The sequence below is a fragment of the Elaeis guineensis genome, chromosome 1 (genome assembly GCF_000442705.2).
Source record: "Elaeis guineensis isolate ETL-2024a chromosome 1, EG11, whole genome shotgun sequence".
NCBI lineage: Eukaryota > Viridiplantae > Streptophyta > Magnoliopsida > Arecales > Arecaceae > Elaeis > Elaeis guineensis.
The window spans coordinates 9,008,905-9,031,743 of record NC_025993.2 but is presented as its reverse complement, the minus strand read 5'-3'; the positions used below and the strand labels follow the sequence as shown (position 1 = coordinate 9,031,743).

Here is a 22,839-nt window from a genome sequence, read left to right as displayed (position 1 = left end):
CAGGGCCTTATTCCTTGCAAAGGTGAAAGGAGTTGGAGAGAAAAAAATGAAAAAAAAAAAAAAAAAAAAAAGAATCCCGCTAAGAGCCATAGCTACAGCACTTTTTGGAACCAATTTATCTGATTGTGCTCATTGCATCAAGGTCACCTGCTATTTCAGAAAATAGGCATGCTCTTTAGAGTTTAAATTCTGCTCCATTCCAACAAAATCAATAAAACTACTTAAAGAGAAAATGGTTGATGAAGGCAAGGAATCTTTGACAGCAACTAATTGAAGTAGAATGAGCCCTCGACAATCGAAGAACAAAGTTCCTTATCATAACCAAATAAGCAAAAGCAAATTCCTGTCATGATATTACCAAACATACGAGAAGATAATAACAATTTGTCTCCCCCAACTTTGAAGACTCCCAGCCAGCCCAGACTACTTCCAATGCTGAAGTTACAAAGTTTCTTGAATTTCTAAGTCCTTTTGTCAACGTTGCTTCTTAACCTGATTAAATCCTAAATGACAATCAGCACTGCATCTGATTGTCTTAAGATGAAAAACAAATATTATTTTTCTTCAGTTGTAAAGCCCCATTCTCAAACTGATATTCACCATCTCCACTGCACTAGAAATCATAAGCACAATTTGAAAATTTAGACTTACAACACACACAGAACTACTGCAGTCCCTATGCAGAATTAAGAATGAAATTACTCCAAACCATCTAACAGAAAAATAAGCAGATGTGAACAATAAAAAGCAAGAATTGAATTTGGATTGATTTTTGCTGTTTTTGCTGAGTCCAATCACAGAAGACAAATTAGTTAGCCTATCCAGTTGACATACACCTGAAGGACAACTCAATCAATTGCCTCGGAATAGGTCTCTCTAAATAATTCATCAAAAAAAAAAATCATTTTGAAGCGGCTCCTTTAACAATCATTATTTTCTTCCATTTTTATATGACTGTGATTGCAGAACTTCTGGCTGGTGATAAAGTTGAACAGCCACTGACTGGAGCCAGTTGAAACAGTTGGACCTTCAGTATCAGTATGGCAAACAAAATCAACTACAGTCTCCTGGTGCCTCTGCAGATGAAACTTTTTTTGCCAATTGGTTAAAGCACAATGTTCACTGCACTCCTCAAGAGAACAAATAGAGGACTACTCATTTTTCCATTTTCAAAGTTCAAAAAAACATATTTACAGACAGTTTCTCTGAAGGTTTACCATTTCAGTAGAGTCAAATCAGTCATATGCAGTCATCCTTTCAAGCAAAACTTGTTTGCCAGTAAGTCATATTGGCTTCCTTAGCTTTTTCCTAAGTGCATGTTCCTAACATTGGACTAATCTCAACCTGAATTAATCAATTGCTGCAGGTTCTTGAGTCACTGAAGTACCAAAATATGTTTCTCTGCCGCTTGTCCAGTTAAGAAACTCAAAACATCAATGAAGCATTTCTGTTGAATTTCATCACTTCCAGAAGCCCGTCTGCTAACTCTTCACAGCATTTCGCCAACCTCAAAATATACATGGATAATCAGTGTTCTGTTCTGCATCCTTGATGATGCCTTCAGTTCCCCGGAGCAAGAGTTAGGAGGAATTTCATAAACTGAAACTGGAGAAGAAAAAGAGCCAGAACAAGAATCTTAAGCAGTAGGTACAGGGGCAACTTACATCTGGTGAAAATGACAGCATGTTCTGTTGAATGGTACTGATCCATCTCATACATGTTAGTGATTTCAGATCCCTGAGCTGAATGATTCAATGTTGTGAAGACTGCACATTCACAAGGTCTAGCAGCAAAAATAGGGTTCACAGGATGTTCTGCTCACTGCATCATATGCTTTTTGTGAGTACAGATACTGCATCTGGTTCAACTATAGCATTTTCAGCATCCTGTTCTCCAGCCTCACTATCATTCATCTCATTGGAATCCCCTAGATTACCATGATACAAATCACTTTCCCCTCCAGCATTTTCTGAAAAGATTTTATAAGTTAGATCAAGCACACTTTATGAAATAGTTATCATGTAGATAACTCCATGCGAGTTAAATACAAATCAAATGTAAGAAGATAAAAAACATCACAGCAGAATCATAAAGTGCTATGCGGACAGAGATCAATACCTGATGCTTCAGCTGGAGCTCCATCCAAGCTCTTTATCAATAATGATGTTGTAGGAAGCAGCATTAAATTGATACGATCGAGCCATTTTTTCTCATAATCATCGATAGGTTTGAATCCAAAACCCGACACCCATGTGTTGACCAGTTCTGGAATTGCTGATAATACAAGTGCCTTCACTCTGAAAGATTTCAGCATCTACTCCCAAAAGGTCAAACAAATAGGTAAGTCTATATTTGAAAGAACAGGAAAAGGAATCACTTATAGTCTAACAAAGACAATTTATAATAGTAGCTTTCACTAAGGAGACAGGCAGCATAGCTAAAAGCACCACATACTTCTACAGAGTTTGAGTAGAGCTATAACAAAAAGGGAAAAGATAATGTGTATAACATTGAGAAAACTCCTCATACTTGGTTGCTTTCAACCATATCAGCCACTTCCCACTGAAAACAGGTCCACTTTGTCAACAACTACCACTTAAGTTTGTGCTAACATTAGCAAATCAGAGATTTTCCATAGAACTTTGTACATGAACCAAGCCACAGCATATAAGTTATTCAAAGATATTCTTCTAAAAAAAGAAGAAAAAATGCTTCTTCCTAGTACTGGTCCAGTAGCATTCAAGAATCATGAATCAGAACTACAGCATGAAGTTCTGAATAACCACTGGGGCAACTGATACACTAAGATGCAGCTACAGAGAAAGGTTATTAAATAGTTCCCAAATGCATTTTTTACAGGCTCTGAATAGCAAAGGAGGAAGTCCAATGCCCAACTCTGCATTGGTGACCAAGCTTAATCTATGTGCAGCTTGTGGGCCAACCCGCAGATACACAACGGAAGGACATGCAAGAATCATGTTCTCTTTGGTTATTTTAGCCAATGACAACTGTTGCAAAAGTTAAAGTACCTTTTCTACAGCATCCATCAGCCTTCTACACATTCCTTGGCGACGATGCTCACTGCAAGTTGCAATCAGAGGCATCTCTGCCACTGTGACTCCATGCACCCTGCAGAGAAATAAAGGTCAGCATGCCATATTCAGGACAAGCAGCTATAGTTATGGTGAAAATGTCATTCTGCTAATAAATGATGTAATTGCATGTGGTTTTAAACACAATTATTTTGGAAGGAAATGGTCCTGCAACTTGCAAGAAAACAAATGGGGATGAATGTAGTCTGGGCAAAGAAAGATTATTTGTTCATTTTGTGATAAGCATGGTACAAGAATAGTACACAACCATGCTTGAGTTTCAAGATATTTTCATCCATCCGACATGACGGTAATGTGCATTTCCGCTTAGAAACCTATAAACGGAGGAAGAAGGATATCTTCTAAGGCAAGCTAAAAAGACAACAGAACAAAATTGTAAGCACCAAAAGAGGAATCAGGAATCACATGAATACCATATCAAAGTGGCAACAAACCTGTGCAAAATTAGCCAGGCCTGCCCAACCAGATTTTGAGTGGGCCCCATAAAAGATATAGTAAAATATGATACATTTAAAGCACTAATTATGTTTTTTAAAATTAGAAGGGAAACTAATATTAAGAGGGTAATCATTCTTTCCCTTCTCTACTTGATGCTCACCCTCCATTCACCAGCAGCAAGCCTCCCAGGCTCCTGAGGCATGTGTCTCTCATTTCCATCTTCTCTACCAGGCGAAGCCACCCCCACCCCACCCTTCTCTGCCTATCTCCAGCCAGAAGTCTTTCCTCCCTCTCAGTCGAAGCCCCACAACACCCCTCTACACCCACCGCCACCCCCACCCCCCCCCCCCCCCCCCCCACCCCCAACAAAAAAAAAAAAAAAAAAAAAAAGCCCTCCTACCCTCACTCTCTCATTCCCTATCCTCCTTGACAAGCAACGGCCACCAACCTGAATGGGGATGCCCTCTCTAACCCTTTCTCCCTCCATCTCTTCCCCATCATTAATGCTCCATGTCAGATCAGGTTGGACCTGGCCCTCTCATTTTCCTTCAGGCAGAGCTAAAATGTCCAAACTAATCCTCCCTTTCTCCACACTCAGCTCACATCCCGTAACACTTTCTATAGCCTGATCTTAACCAAAATTAAAAGAATTTTATTCAAGGTTAATTAATAAATTATTTTCTGGTATTGATCAAATCATTGAGCCGCACCTTAAGGGATTCATAAATTGGTTGAGCTTAGTTACCTAAAGTAAGAGTTGGTGCAAAAGCAGATACATTTACAAGTCAAGAAAGTGATCACAAATAATTTAGAAGAAGAACTTCAGAAGTAAAAGTTTTCTGAAAGATTCTGAAACACATGTAGCATCCTGGGTAGAAGGTTCCTGTTACTAGGGGTAGGCAACCAGTAATTGGTTCTAGAACCAACTTTAGACATTTATGTCAAAATGAAGCTTTGCTCTTGTTATCACTTGAAGTTCTGGACCTAATAAAGCAGTCAGACTTTAGATACATGAAGATGGATATGAAGCTCGACATGTACACAGAAAGATCAAGGGTTCAAAAGTCCAAAACACTTTATCCTTCTTATCTCCAAGAACTTTAACACCTTAGAGACCTATGCACTCATTTTCTTCAACTACTGAATGCTTTTGAAATTATAAATTCTCATAATACTCTTCGTCAAAACCTCATTCATTGATGCACTACACAAATTCCACACTTCAAGGCAAGAAATTAAGTAAATGAGCCTCTGAGATCTTAACCTCTCATCATTTGTACCCCTTTTATAGTAAAGAATGTATTATCCTCTCAATCCACCATTTTGATTCATGGTTCTCTCCACATAATAGAGAGAAGATTACCTCCGCCACATTGCAATAGAAAATGTTTCCACATACTGAACAGCATGCACCCTCTTTGAAAGTTGACTACTTTCACCCCCAAATCTCTGACTAATAAACAAGTGAAACCAAATTGCTATGTAAGTGTACATGACCTAAAAATGCAATATAAGACTTACAGATTCATGAAGCTGAAAATGAAGCTATACATGTCAAACTAGTTGCAGCGCTAAAATTCATGAGCTATTTATAAAAATGTCCTTTGTGGAGATCTCAGTCCATCTTTTAAGTCTTTACCTGATGGATGCCACAGATATGATTTTATCACCCTTCTCCAAGACTATAGTGTAAAATCCTTGATAATTTAAGCGAGCGAAGCTGGACCTGAAGCAAATTTTAGAAGCCACATAAAGCACTGCATTGGTAGATAAATGGCTAGAAGGCAAAGATAATTAAAAAAATTCAAGGACAAACAATATGTTAAAGTGTGTTGAAAGAAAGGTAGAAGACACGTGAAAGAAAAGCAAAGAAAGAAACACAGACAAATTTCTAAAGTTCAAGAAAGCCTGTATTATATAATTTGTGTTACCTGTGGACTAATCAAACTCCTGGAATCTGTGTTGCATTTATATCCAAATTGGATATGTATCAGGCAGTTGGATACCTAAGGAATTATCGCAGCTTCTTAAAATTGGTAGAGCTAGACTCCAAAGATGAGTTCAGCCCACTATAATAATGTTGAAGTGAGTTTTTGTTTCTCTTAAAATTTATCAAGAATGCACATATTAAAACATCTTTGCAAAATTTCATTTGTCTAAAATCCTTAAGCTAATTGCGCGGTTAGAATGAAAGATATGCACATTGGAGAACTTTTAACGTTTTCCAATATATTTTATGCAAATATATATGTATTTTAATGTTTTATTGTTTTCTTTTATGAAACATAGATGTATATATTAATTAAAATTATGTTGCTATGTGCCCCCATATCTCCTTTTCTCCCCTCTTGACAATTCAAACATTTGTGAAATGTGTCCGTATCCAATTCTCATGTCCATGTCCATGCAACACTGTCTATAATCCAAGGAAAACATGATAATTATTAGCATCATACACGTATAGTTTAATAGTTATTATAAGTCTATTTTTTTGGCAGGGGAGTTTCAGGGGTGCAGTCAATATGCATCTGATGGTGATATATTTAATCATTTATTCAGCAGCAGAGAAAACATAAGCAAGCAATTGTTACTCATGCACATTAAAAGCAACTAAATCTACACCAAGGCCAACAAACTTGGTATTGGTACATTAGCTCGTTCACTACGGCATGGGTTGGTATGTTACTGCATGCACCCTATATCAAGATAGCTCCCAAGCCAGTTTCTCATGTTTTATCATCGTACCACTTGAAACCAAGCAGTACGGGTCAGTATGCACCTTTGTATGCCTCGATACACCTCAATATACATCAGTATGAACTAGTATGGGGCATCTACCGACCCAAATACTATGCTTGCACCAGTTCTAACTGGGAACGGTAAAATACACCCTAAACCAGGTGGTTCAGGGCTGCACAACAGCCCATGTTCTATATCATCTTTTGGAGAAATCTGAGCATTTATATCTGTTAGTTTAACCCTACAGCGAAAACCAATCACTTTGCAAGTCCAAACGTTGTTATGAAGTGTCATGCAGTATTTATGCATGGATACAAGCAGGAACATACATGATGAGTGTCCCCTACTTTTTACTAGTCTTTATATTCTATCATCCTCCTTTCACAATGTATTGCATGTGCTTGTACAGTTACAATATACCACCATGACAACCATGTGACAAGCTGTAGATTTAACTCAAATAACATCCAAGTCTATTTAGCACTAATAAGTCTAAATTAAGCCAATTGTAAATGTAAAGAACACATGAAGAGCAAAAGATTAAAGAATGGATAACATATTCGTTGAATGGAGAACAAGAGAATACTCAAGAAGAAAAAATAATTGTGGAATCCACTGGGAGCGCATTTTATTGCATAACATTTTCAGAAGACCGTCGACTGTTCTTCTTGTAATAGTTTATAGTTTATACAGAGCTCAATAAATTTGTTATGACCCTAGCATTGAAGAATATTTCAGATGATAGCTTTTCTATGACTAGTCATCAAACAATCAGAGAAACACCAACCTTTCAACAAAATATGACAGAAGGATAAAATAAAGAAAGAGAATATATGAGAGGAGATAACAACCAAACAAAATAGTGGAATTGAAATGTTTCATGATTTTGGTTGATCTGTCGGATATTGGGAACCTCCTCCTCTATTTAATAGCTAAAGCAGGCACTGTATATGATTGATGTCCATAATGCCATGATAAGTCCCCCTTAGGTGTATATAGAATGCGCCTGTGGGTTTTTGAGTTGACCTACATATTAAACATAGTCCAATGATATGATTGATGTCCATAATGCCCCAATATGTGCCTTTTAAGGCTATTAAAAATATGCCTTGTGGACTTTTATGACTTGAGCCACAAATTAAACATAGTCCAATGACCAACATTGGTCCAAAATATAACAAGAAACCACAATGATTGCATTGCCCTTAATGAGTAAAATATGCATTTACTGATTTACACATTCTATATAAAATTACACACTATTGACTCTTAACACAAATAGCTCACCAACCTAAAGGACTCCTATCATAACTAAACCTTAATTTTAATTTTTTTTTTAAATAATCCTTCAATAGGAAACATATAAAAATTGATAAACATTTAACAAAAAACTATACTTGCAACTTCTGACCTCTTCTAGGAGCCCAAAACATCCATAGCTAGATGAGAACATGAAAGTAACATTTAAAAAATCTTAAGATATTCTTAACCGCTGTAGGATTGTCAAAAACTGATACATAATAACATGATGCTCCCTTTGATCCAAGAAGCCGTTCTAGTTTCAGAACTTATTATTTTTAGCCATTCTAGATGTGAGCAACCATCCCTTGTACGAGCTAACAGAACTTTCACAGTGATCTTAGGATCTTCAAAATAAACTTGTCATAGTTGCCTATGTTCTAGCTAACACAATGACTTACTGCGGTATGGTCTGACTAAGCTTAAGTCAAATGCCTAAATTTAGATAGATTTAGCAGTCAAGGAATGTCTTTAGCAGTCAAGGAAGGTCCATATAAGGTAAGACATTGTATGTTATCCAACTCTTTTCCTCCTTTCTCCCTCATGGTTGGTGCACAGGAAAATAGTTCTTTAAGGGTAGCATACTCTAAGGAGAGGGGCAAATGGAACTCAAATGGAGTGCATAGCGGCCCATGATTTCCACTACACAACATAACAACTGCCTTTGACTTTTCAAGCAGGAGATGTGTAGCATACAAGGTTCCAGGAGACAGGGACAATTCTACCATATAATCATTTTTTGTTATGGTTATGGTCATGGAACTTACAACTCAATACCTACTATGAGGCTAACATGATCCCAGAAACCATCACACTCTGCATTGTATTAGCTAACATGATTCTAGAAACCATCACCTCCAAAATCATGTTAATAACAGATTCATATAAGGGGGTGTTTTTATGCATTGTAGTTATATTTTAAAAAGATATGAACCAATCCTAAATTTCAGGAAGATCATCATGTATTGTGAAGGCAAAGCTCAAAACTAAATCGCAAATATCCCAAAATTGGGTATTGGTGCACTTCATGCATATACTAAGCTGGATTAAGTCATCTTATCAGCTGGATCTGATATACAGTGCAGGATTTAGACTCAGCTACAAACAAAATATTGGTTTAAGTTTCTAAAGTACCAAATAAAAAAGTAAAACGGATTGACTTGAGGTAGGTTTGGTCTTGGAGGTCATTCATGGTTCAGAACTGATACTGGATTTAACTTGTCATCTGACCATAATGCACCAGGAACTTCCATAGCAGGCTTTCAGATGCAGCAAAAGTTGGTTCAACAACAACTGGTTCGATAATACGAACCATTAGATGAAATATTCTAGAAGTTTGGCAGGGGGAATCAGAAAATTCTGTCAATCAAATGATGGTTGTATGTGTCCCAGAATTTCATACTTGGGTAAAGCACACCTTATAAATACACTAGGCTGGATTAAACCAAGTCTTATCATCTGATCTGATATTAACATGTCTAGGTTTATTTAATATGCAGGGATGATTTGGGTCAGCATGTGCAATATAGTGCATGATTTAGACTCAACTGCAAACAAACATTTGGTCTAAATTTCTAATAGTACCAAGTCAATAAGTCAAATGGATCGACTTGGGCTATAGGTCATGGTGGATTGACCTAGGCTATGTTCGGTCTTGTAGGTCATGGTTTAGAACTTGTCCCCATGACCATAATGCAGCAGGAACTTCCATAGTAAGCTTGCAGACTGGCAGCAAAAAAATGAGTTTGACAATAATTGGTTTGACAACATGAATCATTAGATGAAAAATTCTATTAGTTTAGAGGGGAGAAATCAGAAAATCTGTCAATCAAATGATGCTTGCATGTGTTGCAGAATTTCATACTTGGCTACCGCGCACACCATGCATACGCCAGGCAGGATTAAGTCAAGTCTTATCAGCTGGATCTGATATTAACATATCTAGGTTCATTTAATAAGCAGGGATGTTTTGGGGAAGCATGTGCCATATAGTCCATGATTTAGACTCAACTACAAACAAAATTTGGCGTAAATTTCTAATAAAAGGGACAGCCAGGCTCCCGCCATTGTAGGGTCTGAGAAGGGCCAGATGTATGCTGCATTACCCCTGCTTGTGGACAGGTTGTTTCTGTTTTGAACCCGTCAGCCATGACCTCCACCAGATTACAGTGGAGCAACCATATTGTTGCACCAAGGCTCAGTCTCAAAAAATTTCTAATTGTGCCAACTAGATAAGCCAAATGGATTGACTTGGGCTAGGTTATGTCTTGCATGTCATGGTTCAGACTTAGCGGTACTAGATTTGACTTGCCATGATCATAATGCAGCGGGAATTTCCATAGTGGGCTTCGCAGCAAGATACTCCATCTCAATATTGGGCCTTGTACTGACGCCCCCCAATTATTGTGTTGGTATGCCCAGAACGGGGCCCAATTCAGCGTATCAAGTGTTGATATGCCACATACCGTGTACCAGTATGCTAAGGTACACCCCATACCACTCGATTCAGTATGGTATGGCATATCTTGCTTTACGGACTAGCAGCAAAAATTGGTTTGACAACAATTGGTTCGACAACATGAAATGTTAGATGAAATATTAGATTAGTTTAGAGTGGGGAAATCAGAAAAATCAAATGATCAAATGATGCTTGTACATGTTGCAGAATTCGTACTATCCATACTTGAGTTATATTGTTGGATGTCTATATTGATAATTGGTGGTAAGGTCAAGATAGATATGTGTTCAAGAAATGACAAACTGAAAGTTGATCAAAAGTGGCAAGATTGTCCTTAAATTATGAATTTTCTTCAAGATTGAGAAATATGAACACTTTGCATAGCGTGAATATGATTGAAATGATATGCTTTATAGGCATGTTGAGATTCTCCAAGATACACTTTATCATCTTGTCATTGACAAAGAACTACCATAACAACCAGATCTAGTAAAGCCATAAAGAAAGGCTGCAAAGAGGAGTTGTTTTTTTTACCACCAGCTGCTATTGAAACTGAAAAGCTTGACCAACTGCATGAGAGGATGCAACCATAATCGGCTAACTAAAAGATAATCGCCATAGGTCATATTCAAAACTGATGCATCAATGAGGCATCACTTGAATGTGACAATTAAAACAAAAAAAAAAACATCTTCATACCACTGATTGATTTGCTCTCCACTATGTTCCAAACATAATATATGTTAACTGAGTTGATAATCCACACTGCAAGACACAAAACAGCCAGTGCACTAGATTTTTGCATGCCATAATCTAACAGCAACCATAACAATAGGAATAGCTTCAACTGATATTCAGAAGCAGAGTCACTAAGCTAGTAAATAACAAAGAATTGTATCTGCTAAAATATGACTGGCTGTGGCTATGCTATACGGAGGTTGCCAATTTAATTATTGCACATTACATGCAAAATTTCCAAACATGTAATAGGAGAAAGGAAAGGATCAAATTATAGAACAATTATCCCGTGTTTGGTTTGAAGGAACAAAAAATAACTGGAATAAGAATCAGAATCAAGTAGAGACAGAAAAATAAGGAAGCAGAATCAGCATTTCTGTTCCATGGTTAGGGCATGAAATGAAGAAACACAGAGAAAGGAATGGATTATTCCATATGTTAGTGTTTGATTCAGCTAGTTTTATTCCATAACTGAATTAAAACTTGTTGAATATATCCTTGAATATGAAAAAAAGCCAAAGCTTGATAATGTTTCTTTAAATTCAAATTTTGATGAAATCATTCATTTTCAATTAATACCACAGATGCCACTAATCAATATATTCCAAAAACTATCATACATTCCCATTTTGTCCACAAATGCTTCTAAAATAATTTATCCCAAAGATGTCAGTCCTTTCCATTGGAATTGGAGTAACTATTGTTCCATTTCAGAGTGGAATCACAATCCCTTGTTCAACAGAATGTTGTTTCCGAAGGAAAGATCATTCAATTATTTGTTGCACAACCAAGCATTAAAAATGAGGTCAAAGCTAGCACGTTTGATCAATTCCAGCAAATCTAATGTAGCATAAAAGATTTGGAAATGTATTTTAAGAGAACTGTTGCATGTGTCAAGATCTGGAAATGTTGAGCATGCAATTTTGGCTACAAGAAGGTCCAATAACTATGATAAATAATATAAAAAGATGACAGGCTATAAGATGTAAAAGAAAATCAAGCCTTAAGACTGGAAACTTTACCCCCTATTGTACAAGACATGTGGTATCATGTCTATCCCTGTTCGTGGATCCACCATTGGGAGAAAGCACTCCTCCATGATACCCAGGGCAATGGCTAGCTTCGTGTTGCATTCAGCCATTAGTGGTATTTTCTGTATGGATTTAATTTCATGATTACATCTAAGGATGGTCCATGAGAACCCATCACCAAGACAATTCAGGACTCCAACCCGAGAGCGAAGACCCGAGTAAACCTGGTAGAACCAACCAAAGAAATGTTTTTTAAGGGAAAAGAGAACCCTTTTTTTTAAGAATAGCAAGTAGCAATGATGTTAAATGAAGGAACATACATAGCAGCAGTATCTTAAGCAAACTTTTGTCAAATTATCATACAAATAAAAACTAATCGACAGAAATAATAGGCATTATCCTTTCAAAGTGAAGATCTATCCAATAAGGAGATTCTAGAGATTTCAGATGTTTGTTTCTTCAAGCTCAACTCTTACAAAAAGTGTAACCATAATCACAAGGCACTATCTTAGAATCAAGTCTGACACTTGCACATGATATATTAGCTTCATCTTGGAAAGTATAAACATATATAAATAGTAATTAACAAAAAAAAAGAGTGAATTTGCAATAAGTATGATATCAAGATGAATATTCTGAAGAAATAGTCCATCTTGATATTTTATGTCAACCAAAGTATACTAATTACTGAGCAGATATAAAAAATAAAACAGTAATTTTTTTATATCCTGTTGAAGATTTAATCACTAAAAGCGTATGAAAGAGTCATGACTGATTACGATCTCTTTGCAGACACCGACAGACCAGATACTGGTTTGCAAAATATTCTATTTTATATTAGAAACTAGTTGAAGACCCGCGCGTTGCGCGGGACCGGATGTACAAAAATAATTTTTCTTCTAGATCTGATCAGATTGAAAAAAAATTTATATATAAATAATAAAATAATATTCATTCAAATTCTTAGGGTCATTTCATATTCTCAACTACCTATACAAATAGGCTTTAATTGTAAGAATATAATAATACCATACATCATATATACATACATACATACATACATATATACATATATATCTATATATATAATAATACTCTATGAAGGAGTATTGGAGTGTTGCCAACTCAGCTTCTCAAATGAGTTTTGTTGTGCCACCTGTAAAGAACACCTCTTCACATTAAATTATGTTATTCCCGTGCTATGCACGAGATACAATTTTTTCTTAAAAATATATTTTATTTTATTGATTTATTAATATACATTCTATATATATTTCAAAAATCATTAAAATAATAAAAAAATATATTTTGTTCATAGTATATAGATTATGAGCTATTTATAAGCTATTTTATTTTTTAAAAAATTTAGAGTCTTCTTTTACTGTCTAACTCCTCCTAAAATCCTTATCCTCTTTTTGTATTAACATTTGTTATTTTCTATTTTGCTCTTCGTCTATGGAGCTCGCACTCTTTTCTCCCTTTTCATTATAAGCCGTCGTCCATTACAACTCTTATTCATCCAAACCTACTCTTCCTCATAATAATCACCCTGAATCCTAACTTGGAATATTCTCAAGAAATAACGGGAAGACTTTTTCTCTTTTAATAGACTGTATCTTAGACTTCAATTAAAAAAAATTGCCTTCTATGCCAACATTTCTCTACTCTAAATATTGATAAGCTTTATAGTTCAACTTGATTAGAAGCTCAAATAAAAACAACGATAACTACATGTCATCCATGGTAGAACAATGTCAGATCCATCATTGCATCTTCAGTACATGAAAACTAGAAGTTTGCAATACTAAGATCATTGTTTCAACCACAATCCAACATCAACTCTTATTCTTAGATAAACATGAATTAGATAGCCTTCATCCACTATAGTTGAAGCACATATTCTACCACCCTGCAACCCATGATGGCCAAACCACTTCATAAAATGTTGAAAATTGTTTTTGTCAAAATTATCAATAGAATGAGAAAATTCAATAAATTGGCAATGAAGGAAAAAGGGGAGGATAAAGAAAGGGAAGAAAGGTAAATACCCCACACTTTATATATAAAATATTTGTCAAAATGCCAACATCAGCTTTCTCCATTTGCTCCTAGAGAAACCTCAAAAGCCAACAGTCATGCATATAAAATATTTGTCAAAATGCCAGCATCTAATCTATGTTCCAAACATCGATCGATAAGAATAAAAGAAAGACAGGAATTATACGATTGAGGCTCTCGTGATCCATTAGCCTAGAAATGTATGACCACCACCATGGTTTAGTTAACTTGTTCATTTGCCGAGAGGATTAAGTAATTGTTTACTGCTCCTTTATCTCGAAGTTCGGTGGAAAAGCCCCCTATCACAAATTGCTACACGCTTCAACTATTTATGAGCCAGCGATTAATTCTTTTAACGGTGACAACAGAGACGGCGAGAGTGGGGGGTGGAAGCGGAGAAGCTGGAGGGGAGGGTGGAGAAGGGTGGGGGATACTGGGTGTTGAAGGAGAAATTTCGGACAGGGATAAATCCTCAAGAGAAGATTTACGTTGGAGGATCCGATGACGCTGGTGATGCAAGATGGCATTCGCGAGCTAGCTTCGTCGGGCAGGCCATCGCTAGAATTCTCAGGGGGCATGGCGGCCTTGGATGCACCCTTTGCAAACCCAAGAAATCGTCCGGTGACACCGATATGAGGCTCTCGAGCTCGAAATCTTCGAATCCGGAGATGAAATCCCGATCGAAAGCCCCGGATTCAGAAGGCAATGATCGATCCCAGTGGGGATTCGACTCCGTGACTACCTAACATGGCTTCCAGGCGACGGACGGCGGCAACGACTCCCACCAACGGGGCTCTAAGAATGTTCCGACAGTTCGGAGGGCATCTACAGGGTGAATAGGTCAAAAACGAAAAGCCCTTTCCCTTCTTTTCCTCTCACTCACATGCGTTAGCGAACCGAAGCAACGGAAGCGAGAGCCACCCAAATGATTTTACACGTGGTACAACAAAACTTATTTGAGAGGCTAAGTTGGCAACACTACAATACTCCTCTATAGAGTATTATTTTCTATATATATATATATGATATCACTTGCAAAACATAAAAATGAAAAAATAAATAATGCAAATATACCGGTAGTAACGGATGAAGAAAAAGCAAACAATGTAAATTATATATTGAAGAATTAAGTATTTCCGATAATGAGAACTAACCTTTTCTTCTAGATTCCTTCACGATGCAAGTGAATTTAAAAAAAATTAAGATCAGCCAGAAGTTAAATGAGCATCTCCATATGTTGAGCATTTGGTTCATTTTTCAAAATGAATTGTATAAAAGAAGAAAAAACCAGTTTTTCCCTATAAATCCAGATGTTTTATCAATAATAAAACACTGATAGATTAAGCATCTCTTTATAGAAAAATAAAACATACGCATACCTCTTGACAATTTCTCCCACAAAACCATTTACTCAATACAATTTCACCATCGCATGCAGTTTTTTCCTTCAAGCAACAATCATGATCTGGTGATAACAATACAAGTATATCAATGTGCAAGAAATGAAACTTAAGGTTCAAAATTATAAGATACCCATGAAACATGAGGAGCAAGTATTTAGGCTGCAAAAGATGCCATGGGACAATAGCCTAACATATAATATCAAAATAGTCCGTGGCTCTTTCATGTAACACATGATTGTATTAGTGAAAATTTTATTTATTTAAATAGGCAATGCAGCAGAATATGCATTAATATCCCTAAAACAAGCAATGTACTAAACCCAGTGCAGATTGCAGAATGCTCCTAGAGGGAGTCAGCCATAAGAGATAATAACTTACCATGCTCTTTCCTTAAAAAAAAAATTGTACTCTAATATCACCACTAGGCTAAAAAGGCTCCATGCAATTTCCACAATATATATATATATATATATATATGAACCCAGATACTCAAAAGAAAACAAATCATCAGGCAAGTCATACAAGTATGCATCCATGCATAGAAACAAGGGAGTAAAACCAAAGGTCATTTAAAAGGATTTGGCCAAAAGCTTCAGAGAAAATAAAAATACCCTTTTAAAATGAAAAGCCAGAGTATTGGTTGGGACCTACAATGTCTATGTTGTCTAGAAACCAAAAGGCGTGTGTTTGTGCTACGAGAAAAGTTTGAACAGCTTACATTTATTCTCACATTGTAAACATTCTAACACAGCAATGGAACCTGAAGCTTCTTTTCCCTTAACCACATCCCCACAGGTCTTACAGAGGCAATTATGGCAATACCAACTGTCTTCTGGAATCTCCTGCATGCAAATAGAAATAAGCATCAGAATTGAAAATTACCATGTACATTATTTTTTCAAAAAACCTTAAATAGCAGAATGGATATCTGAACATAATAAAATATCCGAACATCCTCAAACCCAGTACTTTTTCACAATAATAAGACCCAATACGATACCCAATACAATACCCAAATAACTCCCTAAGGTTAGCTAGTTTTTTCTTGGAGCATAGAGACCTTCAAGGATCTTATTACATGTTTTACATCTCAATCCTAATATCAACAAGAACCTGGGTTGCTTAACAACCTTTTGTTGCACATTCCTAATTTAGGATCAAAACATTCACATTGATGGGTACAATAATGAAGAGATTCAAAATTGCTTGCTTACAAGATATCAAATAGATTCAATGGAAAGGAAAAAAATGAAATGAAATTGATGATAGCTACAAGCTTGTAGCTATGTTGAGGAAATAAAGAAGAAATTCATGCTTATGCACCTCAAGTATAATTGGAATTATAGAAGAATTCTAGAGGATTCTAATGAATCAGTGCAAGGTGAATCGAAGGTTAGATGATATTGTTGTGGTAAGATACATCATCATCTAGGGATAAGTAGTAAAGAATCTGAGAGGGTACTTGGCAAATATGGATTTCAAGATACAAAACCACAAAAAAATAAATAAATAAATACTTCAGTTTGTCATGGCCTATGATAGCGCATTAGCAAATACATAATATGGAAAGAAAACAGACAAGCATTTAGTTGCTGTTAAAAGTGGAATCAACATGCTGTTAGAAACTATTTAAAAAGAAAAGAGACATCAACATGTTAATGTTAGAGATGATACCTTCACAAGGCCTCCCTAAAGAGCATAGACTATCAATTACAACTAGATAATATACATTTGGGGAAAGGAAAAAAAGAATTTTGAACTGAAATTCTCAAGAATAAGTTGGGGTGATTTAAAACCAAAATGCAACTTCATCTGTAAATAAAATACTGTTAGGAAGCAATTCCATTTAGAGTCAACCCAGTAGGATGTATGTTCAAGTGGCACATTGTTTTTGGAGGATTGCTAGGATAGTTCTTGGATAATTTCAATGTAAACAGCACACATGTAATAAAACTTGATGCCAGAATGATGAAGTGAGAAGATAACTAAGAAGAGGAATTCATGCTTTCATGAATTTGCAAGGACAAATAATATAAAAAACTACAAAAGTATTCAAAGTTGACGACTATTACAAAGAGCTAGCAGAACTACATATGCAACTCACAAATATCCACATAATAGGTAGGACTTGGAAGAAGGAATTAAATAAACCAACATATTTGCCAGGATAAGGGAAAGGAAAATAAGTGATATATATATAGTAACATGCAATAAAAGCAGGTTAAAGGAAATCATAGAAAGAGAGACAAAGTTGGTTCCCAAAAGTGTTGAATGCGAACTCTAGTTCTCAAACTAATTTAGAAAAAAAAAATTCTTGGGTGTTGCTGGGATAATATTGGTCAATTTAAAAATCTAGAGCTGTGATGTCCTTACAAAGAATATGGAGGGACAGGAATTGAGGCCAGATGGAAATTTTAATTAGTACATTACAAGTCATTTGAGGAACAGTGTCAAATTGTGAAATCGCTTATATGTAATTCTGATCATCATCATCATATCTTTTCTCATCAAAATGAGATCAGCTAGATAGCGTAACTCAATGTAGAATGTGCTTTGCAAAAGGGCCCATGTGATCTTAATAGTTAAGAACATTAGACTGATTAGGTAAGTATCATATTGTACCAGAACTCATTTGTAAGCATGAAATTCATTTAACAAATGGCATCAGTTCTTGCCAATCAAGCTTATAGGCAACATTATGACATGATGGGAGAAGTGGCAGAAATGATCATGAAAATGCATGGACTTTATCATCTTAGGGAAAGCATATGACAGAATGACAAATAAAATACCTGTCGAGCAATAAGAAAGGGTATACACGAAAATCATATTCAAGTTGTCAAAGACATGTATGATAGTGAAGTTATAAACATCATACAAGATAATAATTTCTGGTCAAATGGGCCCAAGCTAAGGGTCAACACGAAGCCTATGCCTCTTCATATTTGCTGTATATGAATGTTTAAAGTGAGGAGGACAGTGGTAGCATATGTTATTTGCAAACATCGTATTAGCTAAATAAATGAGAATATAATTGGGGGCTAGAACATGCAGAGAAGCCAAGAAGAATAGAGGTTTAACATTAGCAGAAAAGATTTCAAGTACTCAAATTCAGTCAAAAACAAAATGAAAATAAGACCAAAGTCAAACTTGATGGTTAAAAGATATTACACACACCAGATCTACTGGTATTAGCAGGGGGAGGAGGTTATTTAGAAAATAAATAAATAAAGTAAATGCCTTTCTTTATTAGGAAGAAGAATCACTATATTTAGAAAAATACAACAAGCATGATAATCCATATATTAAGTTTATCTGCCACATCTATAAGCTATTACTAGTTCCAACTTCCGAATTTTCCACCAGCAATAGCATGATGTTATTGTTGAGACATATAAACAATGGATGCTGGAAAAATATCATAAAATAAAATTGCAAGTCAAAGAGTGGACAATAACCATACTTCATAATCAACTGAATAAGATACTGGAAATAAGCAAGGGAAATACCTGTGGCGGCAAGCATTCAGGATGATAGGTAGATGGACAGTTATCACAGCACACTAAGTCACCACCATCACCACAAAACCCACAGGTATCGTCATTTGCATCCACCTCCTCAACTTCCATGACTTGCATATGATTTTTCCTCACCTTGCATTCAGCAGTCCATGCCTCAAGCAGACAGAGTGTATATGATTTACCAGATTCTAGAAAAAGATTTGAAGATGGTTTTCGCAGCTTGGAACCAGCATGAACCTTAAAGTCGGTCACTGAGAGGATCTTGGAGCAGCATCTACAAAGAACTCCTTCCCTAGTGACCCACCCATCCTTTACCACATCTTTGTTCTTTAGGTCCCTGTACTGCAGAACATCTTTCAATGATACAATACCCATCTCAATCAACCAGCATAGCACTGTTCTTGCTCCGAGGACTAACCGCCTCCCATCCATGGAGTGCTTTCCACCTTTTCCAGGAGTTCGCAGGAGCAACCTACAGCCTCGCTTTTGACTTTTAAGCTTTCTTAGAGCATTTGACTTAGAAGCCCCTACTTTTGAAGCAATTTTTTTATCACGGGAGCTGAAATCTTTGTTTTTGACAAACCCGGTAACTAACAGATCATCATCATTAATAAAAAATCCACGTGGCCGCTTTTGTCCACTTTTCTTACAACCTTTAGGTTTCTTCGGCGTGGATACTTTTAGCATAGTTATATTGCCCTTCTTGTCCTTGCCACACTGCCTTGCTACTTCAGTTTCTCGTTTGACATGCTTCTTTTGTGCCTTTTTTGTCAAAAGAATTTCTGGTGCTTCAGATGAGAGCTTTTCAAGTACTCTGGATTCTTCCTGGCCACCTATTTCAGTAGCTTCAATTTCTGATATTCTCTTGGATCTCTTATACACCTTCTTAGCCGAACCATTTGTTGGCTTCGCTGCATAAGCCTGCTCCAGTTCTTTTTCCACAATATTATCCACCAAGGCGGAATTCTTTCTTTCACTCAGAACAAATGTAGCACTATTGACAGCTCTCAGTGCCCGTCCCTCTCTTAGAACACCAATTTTTTTGTTAATACAAACCACAGCGATGAAAGGATCAAGAAGCTGCCACCTCTGAAGAAGTGGTAGAGAGTCATCTGAAGGCTGAGTCCTCTTTTCTATGAACATCAATACATCTGTCAAATCACCCCAAAACCTATCAACATTGTCCCATTCCCTTCCATAGTCATCTTGTTCTGAGTCTGGTGCAGCAGCAGATAATATCTTCCCACATGTCTTCCAAGCTTGAGACAGTGAAGTAACAGAACTTCTCCCTTCAGGTGATATGAAATAGGAAGCCATTTTGGTCCTATCACTCCTTTTGCGAGGCTCAATCCCCCATCCTGCATCTAGAAGCATGTGATTTGCATGTGCACGAAGGCGATCAGGAAGATCCCTAATAGAAGTCCTCTTTGATGCAGCATCAATTCTGTCTGAGTTCAGAAAACTAGATTCTTGGGCACCATGGTTCATGTGTATTAGTGATCCAGGCATCTCCACAGAAGCTGCAGGTGCACTAGCTACCAAAAGCCCAGGAGCAAAACTCTCTTGAGAAACAGGAGAGGTAACAGATTTAGCTTTAATAACTGTCTTGCGATCTCTATTGTCTTGGCTTCTGCATTTGCCATTAAAGGTAACAGCATCATCGATATCACCAGTTACATCCATTTCTTCCTGTCCACTAAAAAGATAGTAACTAGATAAGATGCCCCGACCACATGTTTCAACTATGCGGCATGGTGCTTGTTGACGAACATGGAGAGGATCTTGAATGGACAAACTCAAAGCAACTTTTGATGGGTCCAAGTCAACCAAGCTAAATTCAGCATCAGCTAAATTACTGTTAAGTTCCATATTCACATTATTTGATAGCTCAACAGATGATAGTCCCATCCTCATCACATTTGGATTGTGAGCATCTGCTCCAGCCCAGGAAGAGGAGCTTTCAGGAAAGCATTCAGGTCCACTTAATTCTCCAGGATTCATCTTTGCATGCTCAAACTGTTCACTTGAAGAACCTTTCAGGGAGAAGTAGCTAGTCACAGCTGAGCTATTACAACTCAAACTGGGCAGTGGTTTTGATTGGTTGCACTCATGCAATTGGAAATTTGTCCTCCTTGATACATTATTATTATTATTACTTGCATCATCGGCACTGCTTCCATAGAAAACCCCCATAAATATCTGATGCTCTTCCTTCGAGCCTTCAAACCCATCCTCGCCAAAACCCTCAATTTCTTCTCCAAATAACGTTCTCACTGTGACCTTCTCCTTATATCCTTCTTCTTCCTTCAAGTTTTGTTCCGCCATTTTCCCACTTGTGCTGACTAAATCTCTTCACACTTTGATAGGCTGCGGATGTTGTTAAATAGACCCAGAAATCTCTGGTTGGGATCCTCCAATATATCCACAAATCACTCTAAAACCTAAACGGAGGCCCGACCAGGAACCCGAAATTTCCAATTTGACGATTCAGCGGCAACCTTCTACTCGAAAATCACCAGAACCGAAAAATAAAAATAAAAATAAAAACTTACGGCCGAAAAACGCCTATAAACAACCAATCCAAACCCAATTTCACCAAAGCAATCCAAAATTTTCAAAAAAGACACGACAAACGGCGAAAGGAATCCAAAAACTTCTGCCCTTCACCCCACCTTTGCTCGGTAGGGAAGACCCCGATCTCAAAAGCCTTAAATCCTTACGCATCCATCTCCACGGAGCATAAAACAACCTTAAAAATAGAACTCTAGATCCCAAAAAAAACAGAAAGAAAAAAAAGAAACTTAAAACCGAAAACAGCCTCCTTGCAAGATCAACAAAACCACCATCAAAAGCCCACGTAGAAGAGGGATCAAACTATCACCCCAACAATCACATTGACGCCCAAGCTCCCACCTTTGATGTTTCCCACCCCAATCTTCTCCTCCTATGAACCCAAAAAATCCTCCCAAGTACCAAATCCTTCCCAGAGATCAAAAATAAAAATCAAACTTTATGCCGAAAAAAACCATCAAAAACCCAGAAATCAAAGCAAATGCACAAGAAACGGAAGAAAGGAGCCCAGAGAACTCATCTTTTGAGATGAATAGGGTTAGAGATCCGGGCTTCCCTTACTTCCGCCGCAGCCTCTCGCCTCCTTCGGTCTCGTCGCCCTCAGGATGACCTCCACGGCCTCCCCCCAGCTGCCTTTATGTAGTGAGATGGCTTTCAGTTTTGGGCTTTTGTCGGTTTTCGGCTTTGGACACCGGGCGAGAGAGGGAAAAAAAAAGGTTTTTTTAACCTCTCCCCGCACCAACAAATGCTTGTAAGAAAAACAAAGGCACGAGACCATGAGAGTTTGAAGGCCCACCTGGAACCTCTAGGTGAGAAACATAACTAGTACTGAGACAAGAATTATGGAAAGGTGGTGGGAAAGTATGTACTCAGAATAGTTGGGTTTTGTATTAGCTTAAAGCTTGGTTCAACCAAGTTACTTGTCTGTATGGAAGATACTAGCAAGTCAGATCTAAAACATGATATCATAGGGCTTACCCTACTTGCAATTTATCCTTTGCCTCCATGATCAACAAAGCTTGAAGTTAGAGCTCCTTGGTGCATAATTCTGGACATTGTTTAGTATATCCTACTAATTAGTTAAGAAAAAGTTGATGATGATTTATCTGCCTTCAACCCATCTAAGATAATCTTGTACTTGCTATTTGAATTGTTAGATTTCAGTAACGAATTCATGGCGATGTTTGACCATTTTACAAATTAGAAGTTTTATGGATAATTTTTGTTCTGGTTATTTGCCATATATGTTCTTCCCATTTCTGGTGGAGGTTAGAGTTGAAAATTCTTGTCCTTTCGTTTATGCTGTTAGTCCAAGTATGTCATGGTAGTTAACCAAGAAAAGTTGATGATGACGTCAACTTATATCTTTCGTTTAAGTAACTAGACTTTGGTATTATGATAAATGGGTACAGTATTGAGTATCTATCAAAATTAGAAGTTTATGGATTATGGTTGTTTATTATTTACCAG

The 22,839-nt window shown here is 36.9% G+C and overlaps 1 protein-coding gene across 3 annotated transcripts; it reads right to left on the bottom strand.

Annotated features, from left to right (window-relative positions):
- Positions 1-42: 42 nt before the first annotated feature.
- LOC105036756 (increased DNA methylation 1) lies at positions 43-22,025 on the bottom strand. Of its 3 annotated transcripts, XR_003799738.2 has the most exons (9): positions 18,787-22,017; positions 15,996-16,119; positions 15,254-15,339; positions 11,808-12,040; positions 5,191-5,277; positions 3,030-3,129; positions 2,119-2,314; positions 1,665-1,969; positions 43-1,558 (listed from the first exon to the last, which is right to left on the bottom strand). XR_003799738.2 is itself a non-coding variant. In XM_029262464.2 (8 exons), exons 1-8 carry the CDS (start codon positions 21,121-21,123, stop codon positions 1,827-1,829), a joined length of 3,306 nt encoding a protein of 1,101 aa, XP_029118297.2. In that variant the 5' UTR covers positions 21,124-22,017; the 3' UTR covers positions 43-1,826. The 3 variants fall into 3 exon arrangements, 2 of the variants coding, with proteins under 2 accessions (XP_029118297.2, XP_073104830.1); XM_029262464.2 differs by having other exon boundaries at positions 43-1,969; XM_073248729.1 differs by lacking the exons at positions 43-1,558; positions 1,665-1,969; positions 2,119-2,314; positions 3,030-3,129; positions 5,191-5,277 and adding an exon at positions 7,172-7,316 and having other exon boundaries at positions 18,787-22,025.
- Positions 22,026-22,839: the final 814 nt, after the last annotated feature.

Excerpts from the sequence above, each read along its gene's own strand:
- LOC105036756 (XM_029262464.2), bottom strand. The coding sequence starts at position 21,123 with ATGGCGGAACAAAACTTGAAGGAAGAAGAAGGATATAAGGAGAAGGTC. Across the intron at positions 16,120-18,786 it reads CTGAATGCTTGCCGCCACAG|GAGATTCCAGAAGACAGTTG; the intron begins GTATTTCCCTTG and ends ATTTGCATGCAG. Across the intron at positions 3,130-5,190 it reads ATATCTGTGGCATCCATCAG|GGTGCATGGAGTCACAGTGG; the intron begins GTAAAGACTTAA and ends ATTTCTCTGCAG.